A 17,746-nucleotide genomic window follows, 5' to 3' on the forward strand; every position below is an offset into this window, starting at 1 on the left:
TATTTCAGGCACCGATTCCTGCAGCATCGAGCAAAACAGCAGGCATGCAGCTTGCCACGGGAGCAGCCGGAGCACCTCACGGCATCCCAGGCTGCTGGAGCTTGGAGCAGAAGGGAGTCAGGCGGCTTGTCACCCAGTGTCCCTGAGCACCCAGCACCCCAAGGGGGGCAGCCCCTGCCTGCACGCTGCTGCCACCTGCCACATACAGCTAATCCACCCAACCAAGGGGTTCGTTAGGCAGCCAGCTAATTGAAGGTAACAGTCAACACCCTCTGCTCCCTGCTCATCTCTCTCTTCCTTAATTGAGCACACTGTCAGGATCTGCTCACTAAATCAGACCATGTCCCAGAGAGGTTGAGACCAGCAAGGCACCAACTGAAGCAGACCTGCACAGAAGTGACCAGGATGGCTGCAGAACTCCCTCACACACCACTAAGACCTTGTTGTCCCACTGCAGAAGAGCAGTCCTTGCCCTCTCCAAGCAAGCTTATACCCGGTACATGACCCTACTGCAGGACAGCAAGGTCTGGAAACCTGTGGTTGCATCTGCTAAATTTACCTCAATGAGGCAAAATGAAGCAAAGAGTTTCTAAGAAAACTGCAGTTCCAAAACACTGAGGAAAAAATAACGTTGCTCCGCATTAGCAATAGGATGATCAGGTTTCCTATCCGTCTTTGCAGCCACTGCACCTGAGCGAGACGACAGGTACTTCTCCAAAATCCCATGCCACCGCCTCCTCCACTGCTGCCAGACGAGCTCCGCGCTGGGTTCGAGAGTCCTTTTACTCTGGTAATGACACACGGGAAATCACGCTGACTATGACCTCCAGAAAGGGGCCTTGCCAAACAGCAGACGTCCCAAACCAACAGCCTCCGCTGCGTGTGAAGCACACGGGACATGTGCTGCCTGGCAGGCCGTTGCCAACCACGAATCCCCCCAGCAGCACACTGCCAGGCAGAACTTCATTACAGAATTGTTACAGTGAACAATTAAGTAATCAATCTAGATTACGGGCAGTGCTCGCACTGGCAGCTCGGGATCGAACGTGCGATGAGCTGGTTCTTCCCTGTGTCATCCCCAGCACTCCCCCAGGAAGGACGGACCCGAAGCACTCCAGATTACATCCCACTCAGCAGAATCCTGATTTCAAAATGCAGCATTGCTAAGAGGTTCCCCCGTCCCGGTTTTAGTGGACCCAAGACAAATTATACTAGATCAGCTGGAAAGTAATGCTTTCAGCCTGAACTGAGCCAGGCAGTTTTAAGCAGCTAGAGACAGTTGCTGTCCCTATTCTGGGCTAAGGAGTGCCTGCACAGCAGCCAAATAGCTGCCACTGTAATGCAAGTACGTGCATGGAGACCCGAAATGCTCCCAGAGGTTTGCTTTGGAAGAAAGGGGCATCCCAGACCACAGGACAGCACAACATGTGCCGCGGCACAAAGAACTGGAGAGAAAACAATTAAAAGCATTAAGGGCACCTGTCCACACACTACAAAGAAACAAGGGGGTAATTAAGTGCCAACCTCTGGAAGGGCAGAAACACTTCACTATCTGGGTACTACGGTTACTACTCACACTGTGCCAGCCCTGTCAGTAATTGGCAATTAGCTGAGATTTAGCATGGCCTGGAAGGTACCAGCATTACGTATCTCTAGGATAGAAGATGAACAGGGCTCCAACTTTGGTCCTAAACCGCTGCACGTGGGCTCCAACCTTGCTCCTACAACCTGCCAGAGAGCTGTTTGGGGGAAAGGGGGAAGCAAAACCAAGCACATTTTGCTCTCTCAAGACACCAAGTTCTTTAGAAAATCGAGGTTTGTGGATCGGACAGCCTGTTATATCATTAAAACATCAATGTTACTACAGTTTGAATTTCAGACAACCGTACCACTACACAAACAGCCTTCCCAGTCGCAGACAGACCTAAGAGCAAATGTTAACAAGTTGTCACAGCCAGTGGCAGTGTGTGCAGCGCTGAATCATCGCTGCCCCAGCCCCGGAGGGCTGAGGGGACAACCTTTGCCACTGTCACTGCAAGCAGGTACTACGGTGTCCAAGCAGCTCGTTTTCCCTGAAAGATCTCCCTGCGCTGCCTAAGAGGTATCGTCCGACAGCACCTCACCGTGCCTTACAACAGCTGTGGCACTGCACACCCACAACGGTACCCTTGGGTGCTCTTCAGAAGAAGAGCGGGGATCTCACAGAGCCACACCAGCTGGATTGCCGTGCCGAGTCCCAAGCCACGTCTGGCACCAGGCGCGGTCCCCACTGTGTACGAGTTTCATGGTTCAGCACGAGGAAGGCACCACAACAGAAGGCAAGTGCACAAAGCGAGCGCTGTTATCACGTTGGACATAAGCTGCCAAGTGTACCCTGTGGATGGTTTTTGTTATAGCTGGCAGCTGAGCCTCCTGTTCTGGTGGCCATCTTCATCTACAGGGATTCGGTTTCTCCTCTTTCCCCCCTCAGAAGGAATGGCTGAGCAGATCCTTAGACCTTCAGCTTTCAGCTGAAACTAGAAACTGGTCTAGTGGTTTTCTAAAAAGACTCCCGCCATCTTACAGAGCGTTATGTCAGTGAAATGGCTACCTGCACGGCCACATGCCACACCAAGGACCGAACGCAGCAAGCACCGACTGCAGCTACCCTCCCCTTGGCAGACGAGCAATCCCAACCAGAAGTCTGAGGAGAAACAGTCACTCAACCTGTCTCCTGGAATTTGGGATATGTGCTGGCAAGGGAGAGCATTAATTTAACAGACATGCTATATAAATAGCAGTTCCTGGTCTATCCTGGGGTATCAGAGGAGACTTGACGAACAGCAGCTGAGCTGTAGTTGTTCCACAACGAAACATTTTACACTAACAGCATGCTGTGTAATTTGTAACACAGAGGCAAGGAAGGTCAGTCATTCTCTATGACTCAAAATGAGCTTATTTTCACAGGGCACTAGCTTCACGATCATCTTGCTTTCCCCACGAACCAAGGGCAGCACGAGGCCTATGTATGTCTGCCAGAGACTGGCAGGAGCGCGGAGCAAACAGCTTTCAGATAATCTGATCTTCACCACATACCACAGCTAGGAAGCTTTCTATGAAATAACTGTTGCCACACACTGCTTCAAGCGATGTTACCTTCCCAAGGTAACATCTGTTGGGCTCCATCCAAGAGGACTGCGGATTACCGGGCCCGCATCACACGCATCAAGGAGCCCAAGCTGCCAGGACAGCCAAGGCTACTGAAGTTATATGATGGCTACACCAGTTCCGTCACTGACACATTCACAGCCAGCTGCAAGATGGATGCCAGCAATATCTACGTAATCCAAGGCAGAACTTCACCAGGCACATACCACAGGTCCAGGAGAAGAGCACTACTTCTGAGCAAATACCCACACAGTGCTGCAGGCACGTGATACTTCAGCAAAGGACTAAGTTGAGAGCCCAGTCCACACAAGCAGTGATGCAAGTAACGAATATTTGAGCATTTTTTGATCCTGTATCTGAGCAGAGATGTTGAATTAAGTGCTACAAAAGGTAAGTGTCCTCTGGTTTAGGCAAATACAAAATTGCTGGTTTGGGCTCTCTTACAAAACAGAGGCCATCAGACACTCCCTATTCATATTAGCCCTGCATGCAACAGCGTCGACCTTGCCGTAGGGAAGTTCTACACATAGGCTGTTACAACTTATGAATTATGGCTGTGAAGTACATAAACAGGTCACAGCTGTGCCCTCCTCATGTCTTTTAATAAGACAAAGCCTTTGTCAAATAGGAAGTGGCTCAAGTCCAGTCCAGAAGCCAAATCTAGAGAGACGACAGCAGATGCAAAAGCTACGTAACTTTTCCTGGAAATCCTGCCAGCCTGCTAGGAAAGAGCAGAGACAATTTTAAGGGTCTAGGATCCCTTCAGTGCTTCTGAGGCAACGTCATCTGGAAGCTTACCCAAAGGCTGCGTTGCCTGCGAGAACGTCGGTGGAATGCTTTGCAACAAACACAGCCAACACGCCTCAATCTAACTGCTGCTTGAGAAGCAACAGCTTTCTGCAATGTCTGCATCAGAAATAGATGAAATCCCACTCCCTGTTCAGATGATGGGCTCAAAGCACAGCTCGAGCAGGAGACAAATGCTGCACAGATACCCAGACAGAGCACACAACATTGGTTAGCTGACAATGGGACATACCATGAGCTCCTTTGGAGTTTAACATAAAGTTGAGCTGAAAGCCACGCTGTTGGCAGTACTTTTTACAGCATCATTTCAGCAAGAACCTCACAACCCCTACCTCAGAGGCATTCTGCATTTCACCACAGCATACACCAGAACTCTGGGCCATCTACTAAAAGGTGAGATCACTACAAGTTGTTCCTCAAAGGTTTCCAGGTCATCCAAAGAAGGGTATGAAGATATAGAAGAGACCAGTTCCCAAGCAAAAGTAAGGCAGAGATGACCTCTCCGGATCCAGTGCCACCTCAGAAGCACAGAGAAAGCACAAGATGGGGGCAGGGTGGGTATGAGGGCAGGATCGCAGAGCCAAGAGACAAAATAATTCTCTCCTCAAGAGTGCTTTTCAGCACAAGCATTAATTGGAGAAATCGAGACCCCTCCCCTAAGTCAAAGAAACACTCCAGATCCAGAGAGCTAATTCCCTGTCAGTCTTTGAATGCCACCTCTACCCTGGACAAAGGAAAATCACTTAGCTGCACAGCATGAGGCCATGCAGCTATTGCCACCATGGCTCACACAACGCCAAGCTCTCACACTGTAGCTCTGTCCCAGAGCCCAGGAAAATGATATACAAAAAGCACTCCATGTAAGCAGAAACAGCTGGAACATGAACATCAAGACTGTCTTGAAAAGGTATTCTGCCCTCTTACCCTAACCCACTGACCTTCTCAAAGAGGAAAAGCCCCCAGGTGCCAAGCAAGCTTACCAAATGCAAGCTAGGGAGCGAAGCACCAAGTCAGAACCCACCCTGGAAAAGAGAAGTGAGGCTGCTCTCCTGGGTGCACCCCCTGCTTCAGCAGCAAGGGATAGCTTCCCACGGGGAGGCAGCAGACGGCTGCTTCAGCACAGGAGCAGAGGCAAGGCTGGCTAGTGTCTCACCAAGGGTCAGGCAAGGTAGTGCTTTCCCCCCCTCAACAGCCGCTGGCCTGCTGCCATGATCTGCCTCCTGAGCTCAGCATGCATCACTCCCCAGAGACAGAAAGGAGGTGAAAGAAGAATCAGGTCACAGACCTCTATTTCTCCACAGAGCAGCGAATTTGGCCAGGTATCACGTGTCCAAAGGCTGCACAGGTAGCAGGTGACAGGGAGCCCTTGCCCACTGGTCCAGCACACGCCACCTGCACAGAGGTCAACGTAAGCAGCTCCATGCTCCGAGCTTCCTCCCATCCCCAACCGGAGCCAGCTCCGACACTGGGGCTGCTGCTCAGGCAACCACCAGCGCCCAGATCCTGAATCAGTCCTGCAGCTCCAGGAGCAGATCCTGACTTCATCCCCTCTTGCCAAAGAGCACTGAATCAGCACGAGCGGATACCACACACCCCACAGGGAAGGTGAATCAGTGCCACTCTGAAATCCTTACATCAAAGGCAACACATCACAAAACATAATTGCATAGGCATGTTTTGAATAGGCCTTATTGGCTGCATCTGACCTCATGCAGAAAGCCCGGATGCCCAATTACTGGTAAGTGGAACAGACATTTCTGCACTTCAGACTTTTGTGACTCACTGGGAGGCTCGGATTTGCCACAGCTCCCCTGCTCTCCCTCCTCCCTCTCCAATTATTAATGCTCCAAGTTTAAAAGACTTGTTGCATTATGCTAATGGGCCAGTTGGGTACAAGACGTACACCCAGGGACTGAAGCAACAAATCCAGATTTGCTCGTTAAGATGTTAATGCCTCAGAGCTAAATGGGAATAGGGAGCTAATAGGGGGAGGAAAAAAAAATCCAGTTGCCACAAAGCCAAAAAAGTCTGTCCTCTTTTGAGGTGCTCATTCCCATCTTCTACCACGTCATTTGTCTTCAGCAGTCAGGGGCTCATTCATTAGCTCTATGTGAATGATGATGTGTGTATGAATCACACTGCTCACTAATGATTCACGCAGTTGTAAAAGAGGGTATCAGGCTGTCGAACGACCAAAGGCTATAAAACACTTACTGGAGTTCTTGTCTGACACGGAACCGTTCTCCCTGATCAGGCCATTTTCTGCCACTTGCTAGCGTCTACTCTCAAAACAGCACTTCCTAATGGTTGCTATAATTCAAAAGGAACAGGTAGAGCAGGCAGATGAGAAAGCCCAGGAAATGTTTTACAACAATTAGACACAGGCAACAAGCAGGGTGTCAACAAGCCTTTGGACATTCTCCTCAGCTCTGGCTGCCTGCTCGCCTGGCACAGGGAGAGGGCAGCTTCCTCAGACCACCACCGAAACACAAGCTCTGAACAGACATTGCCTTGGTCCCGAGAGGTCTCATCAGCCCCGCTCCCATGAAATCCATATTCAGCTCCTAACCCCAGCGCTATGGAGACTGGCAGCCTGAAAACTCCAACAGCCAAAGCAGAGAAACTGCGTGTAAGCAGCTGCAGTACATCCTACGCGATTCCCTGCCCCAGAGCCCTCAGGTGTCACTTCTGCCCTCGACTATTCCAGCCTCTCTGCAAATGTCTCCTCCTTCTCCTCACAGTACCAGAAGCAAAAGGCAGCATTAGTATTACCTCTGTAACAGAAACACGACCTCCTTTAGAAACTACCCTTAAGAAAAGCGGCCTGAGAAAGCACTACTTCGAGGAAGCAATTCGGATTAGGTAAGAACTTAAATCATAACCTCTTCCCTAAATACTCCACACTTTAATGACGGATCATAAAGCCAAGCATAAAATCAGAAAGCTCATTGCCAGTTAAGATAAATTCCATGTGCCACCCTGCAGACGCTATTCTTCCAGTCCTTGCCAGGCTCATCTGTCCCACATTCCCCGCAGAGCCAAAGACAGCCATTTACCCCAAGGCTGGCCCAGCTCAGATTCCAGCAGAAGCAAAAGATTTTTAGCCAAGGTAGGACCACTGGAGACATCAGCTTGCTGTGGAGAGATCCTCAAGGCTATCCCATGACTGGCACTAGCATGACATATCAGCACTGCAACCTAATTAACACAGCACAAGTTGAAAAGCCAAGTAGTACCTTGCCACAGCACTGCCCTTCACAGATCGACCAGCTCACCCAGGCCCACTTCAAGGTCTCCATCGTACTCCATGTCCTAAGGTGAAAGCTTCAGCTCTGCAGAAACAGATCCTCTATGAAAGGTTAAACCACTTCCCAGACCCAAGGCACAGCCACAATGACAAACAGATTCCAACTGGGAAGGTAGGGAGAGAGACCTGCTGCCAGCCTGGGAAGCAGGGGAGGGAGCCTCTGAACCGACACATCTCTGGCAGCATAGCCAGAAACCAGCCACAGCGATGAAAGATCACACCAAATCCTCCTCCCGATGTATGTCATCACTTAAAGACAAGATAGTTATACTGGTACTTGCCTAGACACGGTAGTGGTGTTACACTCGCATCAGACGCGGTACACCACTATATATGGTGTACTGGATCTTATATGCATATAGTGCAGCAGAGGAATTCACACTGGAGTTAAGAATCAACTATTCTAGCACATTCAACTGTTCAACAGTTATTCCAGCACAGTTGCAACTTCGGTGCAACGAAGCTGTACAGCACCTGCCATCGACAGTCAAGCGCTGCAGACGCTCCCAGGAGCGACTGAGTATTTGCACTGCCTAATTCAGAAGAGAAATACAGCTCCCTGACGCAGCACAGTACAACCCCGGCACCACCAGTTTCCCAGCACTTTGTTCAAAAGAAATCAGGAATGAGGCAAACTCGTACAGGACATCTACTTGCCACTGAGCCCAGTTATTCCCTAAACGCATCCCAGCATTCACAGCTGCAGTGTTAACCCACAGGAAGGTGGGCTTTCAGGTCCCTTTTGGAGAGGTCCACCATGCTAACAGTAGAACAGGCCGAGACTGCCTTGTTCTCCACAACACCAGGTTGTGCAAACAGGTCTCAGCCTTGCCATCTTGCATCTGCAACATCCCAGGACAGCCCGGAACAAGGTGCGGAGATGTGCAGCCTACCACCCACCTTCTCCCAAGCAGCCTCCCATCCCTGTCACACACAGCTGGGAAACAGCAGCAGCTTGAGGCTAATTCCAAAGTTGGGCCCTTCCATCAGGACCAGCAAGGCTCCAGATGGACTGCAGGAGAACCCAGCTGCAAGCGATGCTTTCTGCAACACAAGCTGGGCAAATCATTCATGTCTAAGCGACAGGTCAGCTTTCCCACCCTCAAGCAGAACTAGCGTATGTTTCACTTTGCAGGAATTCCCACACGTTTTCAGGCCTCTGTCCTCCTCACATTTGGTTTCTCCCATACAGCAGCTGGAAGTCTCAACGTGGCAGAATCCAAACCCTAGCTGGAAACTGCATCGCTTTGCTTTCCCCTGGCTCTGGAAACACCAAGACTTCCCCTTCTCTTGCCATTCCTCCATTCTCCTGCCTTGATACATTTCTTCCAGTTGTAACCAGAGTAAGTTACTTGTTCAGACTTAGTTTCTGCATTTGCTCACAGGACTGCATATGCCCTGCCCCCCCGCCACCTTCCAAAATACTTTAGAAAATGTTCTTCGACACACTCTGTCAACCTTAGCTGTGCTTGCAGAGCCTTCCAGGACACCCTTCTCTTTGCCTCCTCTGTCCATTTCAGTAAAATAACTCATGATGGCTACTGCTCTGAGAGCAGTCTAGCCCTGCCTCCAAGGCAGGCGAGATGTCTCAAGGGAGCAGATTCCTAAAGGTTTTACCATTGTAAGGCAGCTCCACACCCTGCATCAGCCCCTGCTGCGCTCTCGCTCAGGGTCAGAAAGTCCATCTGCCTAACGGAGGTGTTAGTAAACCGCTTCTGAGCAGAGCTGTTTGCAGGAAGAAAACCCTAATTTCTATGACTTTGAGATCCAAATGTGATTCAGATGTGCCACCTCAGGCCTAAGCCTGCAAGGAGCCTGATAGCTGTCACTGATGCTTGATTTTGCCAAGCGTTTACAGCTTAGATTAGCACAAAAAAACTGACCACAGCTCTGCTAACTATTCAGAACTGCAAAGACCAAAGGACAAAGGGTGATTGTCAGTTTAACACTGACACTGGAAAACTGCATGAAGCAACAGCAGAAAAACCCCGAGAGAGGGTATAAGGGAAAAACATAGTGGCTAATACCGCTTCTGCTTGAGCTGCTGCAACATCCACATGCAAAGCCACGGCTGCAGCTTCTGGGGGGCAGAGTCTTTAAGCAAGACTCTGTTTTACAAAAAGTAACTGTGGACTGAAAGCAGAATCCCTTTGTAGGGGAGAAGCAGGGATGCCTGATGAAAAGTCTGAGCACTCCAAGCTACCAGAGGTGAATGACAAGGCTAGACTTCTCACGCGGGCTTAATTTGCTTATCACCAGCCTTCTACCCTCATCTTCTTCTGGCTAGAAAGGTTAATTGCCTGGAGCGCAGCACTCAGGCCCCATTTGCTCTCACTCGTACATACTCTGCAGACACCAGCTACTCTCCCTTCCCTTCTCACCAAATCAGAAAGATCAACTCATTAACTTTGTGCAGCATCAGACAGTTTGCAACTCAACTTTGGAAGAGCTAGGAGGAGGTAACAGACACTTCTGTTTTAGGAAGCAAGACACAGATAAAAGCACCTTCTGCTCCCTGCCAGCACAGACAGGGTTTTGGGGTGGGTTTGGGGGTTTTAAAAATTATTTTTCATTGTTTTGATTTGCTGGATTCTTGCTATCCAGAGATCACTGAGGAAGCCAGCTTTCCTAAGCAGGACTGGAAAAATAACACAGGCCATTCTTGCTGGGACGCTACCTTAAAGTCTGAGAAGCAGTCTTACCCTCGCTGGCCTCTGGCTGATCAGCTTCTGGTAAAGTTGAAGCTCTAATCTCCTCCCTGGGTTTTCTGACCAAATAGTGCCACTTACCTCACCTATCCCAGATATGATAAAAGCATTTCCTTGCTCTTATGCTCACTTAACGTTTTGATAACATTCTGCAGATTTCATTGAGGTTGTACCAAAATAAGCTGGAGAACAGCAGAGGTGCCCCAACAGCCACATGCGAGTTGAACGTCTAAGCTCCAGCTTCCTCCACTTCCCGTCCCTTTGATCCACTGCAAGAACAACCAGCACATGAAACTGGGACACCGCTGCTGGGTCACTACTAGGAGTACATGAGTAAGGGAAGGTGGAGACGCCAAGGAGGCCCTGGCCCTCCACATCACCCTCTTTAAAGGCTTTGCCCCCTAACCCACCCCAGAACAGGTCTTCCTACTTCACAGGAAGGGGAAGTGACTCTCCCAAAGGCCGGAAAAGCCTGTTTCACTGCCTCACACCTCTTGTGCCGGGGAGCCTAATGCTTCTGGCCGCAAAAGCTGCAGCACCTCTTCCCCTTACTGGACCCGAAGAGACTAGGATCATTTTAACTAAGACTCCCTGGAAGCACGACGCACAGTTACACATAACCGGGATAACCTTGCTTAGAGAAGGATTGCTGGCATCAGCAGCCTTCGTCAGGCGGCGGTTTAGCAGCGAGCACACATCTTACACTAAGGAACAGCAGGATCCCAACATCCCTGCCTGGGGTAGGGGATTGGAACTAGATGATCTTTAAGGTCCCTTCCAACCCAAACCATTCTATGATTCATTCTATCTAGAAGATATGCTGGATCCAGAGGGCTCAGCTAAACCTCCCACACGCATTTTATAGCGCTCGCAGCATCTTCACCACAAAGTAGGGATGTGCCAGGGATTACTGATGGGAAAGAGGGGAGCCACCTGGGCTGTGGCCCCAAGAAGCTGTTACCCTAACAGCCACCCGCTCCAAGCTAGCCCTTCAGCCTCTCCTCTCCCAGGAGCTCTCCAATACCAGTTTTAATCTCGTTCTCTGCAATGTTCACCCATTCCAAACAACGTGAGAGCTGCCGCTAAAGGTAGACAGGCTTATGCTACCACATTTTGCATCAGGGAGAGCCAAAATGCTAACTGTGCATTTCCAAACCACCCCCCAGCCTCCCTCAGCGCTGTTACAGGGACCGATAGCTGTTTTCACAAGCTGCAACGGATGCCCGTACCCCCCCCAAGCCCTTTCAACTTCACGGCAGAAGTCGTTTACACGCTCCTGTGCTTGCTGGGGCCTCCCCGCAAGTCCAACGCACGCTGTCAACACCGTGCAAAGGCACAGCTGAACGATCAGCTTCAGCAGTCAAAGTCCACTCGGCTGCAGGGAAGGCAAACCCTGGCTCCACACTCCCTTTTCCCACACCCCCATCCCTTGCACAGCAACATCATAAATCAGATTAAAAAAATTTATGGAGATCTGTGGCTTGCGTTCTCCTTCCCTTTCGCCTCCTGCCTGGGTTAGTTTTCAACTGAGCGATTCCCTTGGCCTGCTCTACACACAAGAACAAACACCGGCACCGAGGAAAGAACAAGACAGCACCTCGGCTTACACCAGCTGTCCAAAGGCAACTTGCCTTTTGGGTGGCCACAGAACAATGCCAGCGGTGCCCCAGCTAGATGAACACCGGTTCACATGAGCCTATGGAAACTGGAGCCACAAGGGTGGCCAAGGAGTCACCCTTCCTTTTTATTTTATTGCGTTGCATACCTAGACACGCACTTTCTTTGCTGTTTTACAGCTTCGGTACCTATAGTTCTTACAATTACTCAGGCCCCAGTGGCTTCTCGACCCATGCAACAAGCCACTGCTGAGTTACCCAGAGAAAACAGGCACCACGTCACCTCTGGCATGGGACAGGCTGTTGGGACATCCAACAGTTTTACTTCTGGTGGGAAAAAAGAAATCAAAGTGCAAGGACGATATAAGTGGGATTAGAGACTTTAAACGTAACGCTATGCAAGCTCTGGAAGAGGAGTGGGGAAACAGAGCTAAGCACTTCCACTGGAAGGTGAAGGGGTGAGAAAGATCAAGTAAGTGTCAGTAAGAGAAGTGATAATGTAACCGCTGCCTCGGCCCCTGCCTCCCTGCCCTCACCCTCCTGCCTTCCCCGAGCCAGCTGCTCCCCTGGGAGGAGCCCAGGCCTGCGCGGGGGCCAGCGCAGCCGGCTACTCCAGCTGGAATCCGCCGTTCCCCGCTGCCAGCTGGCACAGGGCAGCCAGGGGGCACGGCGAGACCGGGCACGCCGCGGAGCTCCGCCGCCAGCACGGGCCCCGTGTCCCCTCTCGTCCGCCCGGCGCAGCGGGGCCGGGGCAGGGACACGCACCTGTGACAGCCCCGCCGGGGCGGCCGGAGGGGACTCATCCGCTTAGGGGGGTGTCGGGGCGGGGGGGGGAAACAGCTGACGAGCCGCGACCAGGCGGAGGCCGGGGGGAGCTCAGCGGCAGGCGCTGCCCTTTTCCCGTGCGGGAAACACGGCTACGCTTCCTTCCCGCGACTCAGCCTTCCCCGGGGGACACGCGGCCCTCCCGGGCCTATCCACCGGACCCCAGCCCCGCTTTTCTTCCCAAGCCCAAGCCCCTGAGCGGCCGCAGGGACCCGGTCGCTTCACCACGCGGCGAGACAAAAGGGCACCGGGGCCTGGGAAGGGGCCGCCGGGCCGGGGCTGCGACTCGCCCTCCTCCCGCCCCCGCCGCGGCAGGCCCGGGGCGCGGTGAGCAGTCCCCTCGCTCCCGTTCCCGCTCCGGCCAGGACTCCTCCACGCCCCATCCCGGGGGCAGAGGACCCCGCTACCCACCGGCCCGCCCCGCGGCCGCCCCTCCCGCCGCCGCCACCACCACCCCCGAGGCGGCGCAGGCCCCTCCGCTCACCCGCGGGCCGCCTCTAAGCTCTTGATGAGCTTCTTGATCTTCCAGATCTCCACGTTGCGATCGGCAGCGCTGGGATCGTCCGCCATCTTCTCCCTCCTCCTCCTCCTCCTGCTGCGGCGGCGGCGGCTGCGGCGGCCTGCGGCGGGCCGGCGGCACACACACAGCGATTAGAGCCCGGCGCCGGCCCGGCCCGGCCCGGCCCCGCCGCCCTCCCGCCGCTCCCGCCCCTCACCTCAGGCGCGGTTCCCCCCGGCGGCGCGCGGCTGGCGGCGGCGCTGACGTCGGACACCGGCTGCTCGCGCTCCCCCTCGCCGCGCTGCATGTGTTGCAATCGGCTCACATGGGGCCCCTGACATCACTTCCGGGGGACCGGGGCGGGGGGCGACCGCCCGCCCCGCCCGCGCGGGAGCGGGGCGCCACGCCATTGGCCATCCCACACATAGTCACCGCCCCCTTGCCCGCGTCGCTATTGGTCGTGGCTCCGCGCGGGGCATTATGGGACGTGTAGTCCGCAGCCCGCCCCAGCGCGGCGGCGGCGCTCGGCGGGGCGGGGCGGGGCGCAGCGCCGGGTCTCGCGAGAGTGGCGCGGCCGGGCCCGGGCGCGCTTAAAGGGCCCGCGGCGGGGCCTGGGGCGGGGGGTGCCTCCGGCCGGGGCTGCCCGGGCTAGCGCCACCCCGGACCCTGCGGCCGGCTCCAGCGTGACCCGCGGGACTGTCCGTGTCACCCCCCGGGCGGTGTCACCCTCTGCGCCACCTGTGTCCCCCGCCGGGCCACGTGCCACCCGTTTTACCTCCCATGCCACCCCCGTGCCCCTTCCCAGCCCCCTGACAGGGCCACAGCCTGTCCCCGCCCGGGTCCCCTGGGCCAGCCCCCACCATCCCCCCGAGCAATGGTGCTGCTTTTGGGGGGCTGCGGCCACCCCCTCGGAGGCGGGGGGTTCCTCTCCCTCCTGTCACACCCTGTCCCTGCCGCAGCCACTGCCTCGCGGCACGGCCAAAGGCCACAGCCACCATCCAGAAACACCTGGTCCCTCCTGGCCCACAGTCATCAACGTTTGGAGGAAGCCAAGCCGGGCAGGAGACACAGGCAGAGGAGGTGGGGGGGCATGGAAGTAGGTTATAGAATCATAGAATCATGGAATCGCCTTGGTTGGAAAGGACCTTTAAGATCATCGAGTCCAACCCTTAACCCAGCACTGCCAAGCCCACCACTAACCCATGTCCCTCAGCACCACATCTACATGGCTTTTAAATCCCTCCAGGGATGGGGACTCCGCCACTGCCCTGGGCAGCCTGTGCCAGTGCTTGACAACCCTTTCATGAAGACATTGTCCCTGATCTCCAATCTAAACCTCCCCTGGCACAACTTTAGGCCGTTTCCTCTCATCCTATCACTTGACACCTGAGAGAAGTTTATGGAGCCCCAGGGTTATCTCGCATTTCTCCTTTCCCTGGAAATGTCACCTTTCTGCTGTCCTTGTTGGGGCCGGGGGTGACCAGGGGCAGGAGTGACACGAGATGCCCGCAGAGTCTTGGCGGAGCTCAGCTGTGAGCTCAGGGCGCTGCTCTGCAGGCACCCATGAAACAGTGAATGTCTGGAGGAGGGCAGGGAGGCTGGCTGGAGATTTAGGACAGGGTGGGGAAATGGTGCCCAGAGAACCCAGGGTGGAGGTGGCAGTGCCTGGCTGGGGGGGGAACGGTACCCCCGCAGCCCTGTCCTGTATGGGGAAGATAAGCACAGGGCTGTCTGGTGTCCCCAGGGAAGGGGTGAGGCCCCTTCCTGCTCTGCTTGGCCGGGAACATCCTCCTGCAGACCCCTGCTCTGGGTCCCAGATGAGCAGGGGTCTCACACCAGCCCATCCCCAGGAGAGCAGTGGCTCGGCTCAGGGAGCAGGGCTCCCTGTGTGCCCCTGCAGCCTCCCCAGGCTGGGGCTTCTCCTATTAATGCATTATTTGAGGTGATTTTACCTGGCAGTCCCTGGCTCTAGAGGAGCACATCAGTGACGAGCTGGCAAGCCCACCCTTGTGCTGCTGCTGGTGAGGACAGCGGGGCTGTGGGGAGCCCACCCACCTCTCTGTGTCTGAGCACACGGCCAAGATCTGCATCTCGGCATACCCGCAGCCTTGGTGTCCTCGTTTGCAAACCCACAACCTGCCTTTTTTGCCCCAAAGATGCCAGACAGTGGGTTTGGGAGTGCCACGGCCCGGGGAATGCCTGCCGGTACTGCCTCCGGGACAGCCCGAAATGGAACCGGCTGGAAACGCAGTGATGAAATGACGCTGAATGAAGCCATTTACTTGTTTCATTTATTAAGTGGTAGCAGGGAGGCTGCTTCCCTGCTGCCCCCCCTCCTGGTGATGCTGAGCAGGCACCAACAGCTGGATGCTGGGGGGGTTCACAGCCCTGGTGCCCCTCCAGCCCCAAGCTGCCTCCCTGGGACACCCCAGCTCTGGTGTTTGCCATCAGCCTGGTCACCACCCCTGCCCTGCCCGGGGGCAGCCTGGCCTCCATGCCATGCTGTGCTGTGCCGTGGGGTGATCGTGCTCCCAGGACAGCAAGCCCGAGCCCGCTGCAGCCTCCTCTCCCTCCTGCGCTGCCTCTCAGCTCCTGGCCCAGCACGCCCCAGGTAAAGCGGCACTGAGGCCCTGCTGGGAGCTGGGCACAGGGCACAGCTGGGCAGCACAGTCACCTGAGCAGAGACTGGTCTGGGACTCAGCCTGAAGCTGGGTTTTTCTGTCAACAGGGTTATGCTGGGGAGATGCTGTGGATTCCTGAACTACTTGGTTGGATTTAAAGTCCTGTTTCTCTTCCAGGGCTGAGCAAGTTATCAACTGCAACCCTTACAGGTTCTTTTTTCCACGTGCATCTGGTTCCACACAGCCCTTTATAATCCTCCTTGGAGCAGTAAGACGGTGGATTAGGCCTGGCTTTAGGAGGTGATCTGCTGAGATGGAAGTTTCTGTGCCTGATATGACAGGGACAGCGTACGCAGATGGGCAGTGGGACAACAGCTTACCCCGCACTTCCCTGGCAATCCTTTGCCTGCTCCAACAAGCACCCGCTGAGCATCCCTGTTCCCACCTCCCAGCCCCATGCACCCGCCTTGCCGTGGCACTTTCGGCTTGTGACAGCCGCTGCCGTCGGTTCTGCCCGCAGCTCTCCCGCCGGCTGACACTGACGTGGGCAGCGCCTGTCTCCCACAGCCGGCACAGCTCCGTGGGAGCAGAGAGCAGCGACGGGGGCAGAGCCACTGAATTAGAGAGAACTTCCTCAATGAGCACAACTTCTGGGCCACCTGGGCACACTGCAATCGGCCATCCCAGTCCTGTCTGCATTGCTGCACGGTGTTATTTTAAGGCAGGCGGACCCGCAGAGCCCAGGGAGGCTGTGCCTTGTGCTGGTGCCCACAGACAACACCGCAAGAGGATGCCCGTGGGTGGAAGCGTGCAGCACACGCTCTGTCACCTTTTTTCCTCAAAGAACACGTGCAAAATTTTTCTTAATTACTCTCATACACAAGAATTTCTTCCAGAGCAGCAGCACTGCTGGGGCTATGGTCTTCCTCAGATGAGCATCAGTCTCCATAGGAAATGCCAGCAGGCAATGAACCCCAAACACTCTTTCTCCCCGTGCTGACAGGGAGAAAGGGTGAGACAGCAGCAGTTAACTCCTCAGGACACGAGTCCCTCCCTTTTATGAGAGGTAACAGCCCAGTTGCTGCACCTCCTGCCTTCCTGGCAGTTTTTTCACGACAAGAAACTCTTCTCAGCACGACACATATCACCCAATTTCACTTCTCCCTCCCCCATTCAATAATTTAGCTTATAAAGGGGGAGCTAAGAACAGCGCATTAAAAAATAAAGAACATCTATGAAAGATAGCTTTAAACATGCGACAGGGACAAGAGTTCGTTCAAGAACTAAAGCCCAACCCTGATAAATGATTCAGGACCCTGGAGGCCATGAGACGATGATCCATCGCCTTCGCCCTGACGGCACTACCAGCCCAGAACAGAGGTAAGAGCCTGCGAGCAGCACCAGCGCTGTCCTGGGCTGCCCCGGGCTCTGCTGTCGCAACACCTGGCTGCAGTTTCAGGGAGGCAGCAGGAAAAGCTTCCACTAAGGATGGTTTTTAAACTGTTTCACTTAAGAATGTTTCCTTCCAGCACTTGAAATACCCAGCTTGCATTGCTGGAGAATTCCTCCTGTTTCTCCAGCTGTAGTTTTATACAGGGCATCACTTTGGACAGGAGCAGCAGCAGAGGGAAATTCAGGACAGAAGTCACCTGCAATCGAGTTTTGTACAGGAGCTTATTCTCAGGAGATGCCCAGCCAAGGGCTCCCCGCCATTACCAACGCCCCGTATAGGACAGGAGCAGGGTTACGCTGCGACAGAGCAGATCACGTAGTTTCACCCCTGCGACATGCAGTTGCACATGTAGATGGCACAAACAGCCCCTGGGAGCAGGACTTGCTGTGAGCATGCATGTCCTTAACCACATGTTCCTCAGGACTTCTAGGGAACCGTGCTAGTCACACCATCCAAGCACTCCTCAGCTGCCTGTGACAAATAAAGCCCTGCCACTTAAAGAAAACCCCAACAAAACAGGACCTGGACCCCAACAATCAATTTGTTCATGTCACTTGGCCACTTGTGGAAGACCTACGTTCACATAACCAGCCAGAGGAAGGCCCCACGGGCTGGCCTGCTGCACCGCACTCCACTGTCCTCCCCGCGAAGACACAGCACAGTTCGGAGCTCTAGAGCCCACTAACTCCCCTGCTGAAAGCAAAGCACTCCATTTTGGGTTGGAAAGCCCCAGCCCACCTGAAGTAAGGCAGCTCCACACTCC

At 54.2% G+C, this 17,746-nt stretch overlaps 1 protein-coding gene across 1 annotated transcript in view; it reads right to left on the minus strand.

Annotated features, from left to right (window-relative positions):
* ETF1 (eukaryotic translation termination factor 1) overlaps nucleotides 1-13,220 on the minus strand; it is a 28,489-nt gene extending 15,269 nt beyond the window's left edge. The window contains exons 1-2 of the mRNA XM_068417216.1: nucleotides 13,127-13,220; nucleotides 12,895-13,030 (exon numbers count right to left, since the gene is read on the minus strand). Of these exons, the coding sequence (XP_068273317.1) occupies nucleotides 12,895-12,980 (86 nt within the window). The 5' untranslated portion in view covers nucleotides 12,981-13,030; nucleotides 13,127-13,220. The remainder of the gene's footprint in view (nucleotides 1-12,894; nucleotides 13,031-13,126) is intronic.
* Between the last annotated feature and the right edge of the window lie 4,526 nt (nucleotides 13,221-17,746).

Source organism: Nyctibius grandis, chromosome 22, assembly GCF_013368605.1.
Source record: "Nyctibius grandis isolate bNycGra1 chromosome 22, bNycGra1.pri, whole genome shotgun sequence".
NCBI lineage: Eukaryota > Metazoa > Chordata > Aves > Nyctibiiformes > Nyctibiidae > Nyctibius > Nyctibius grandis.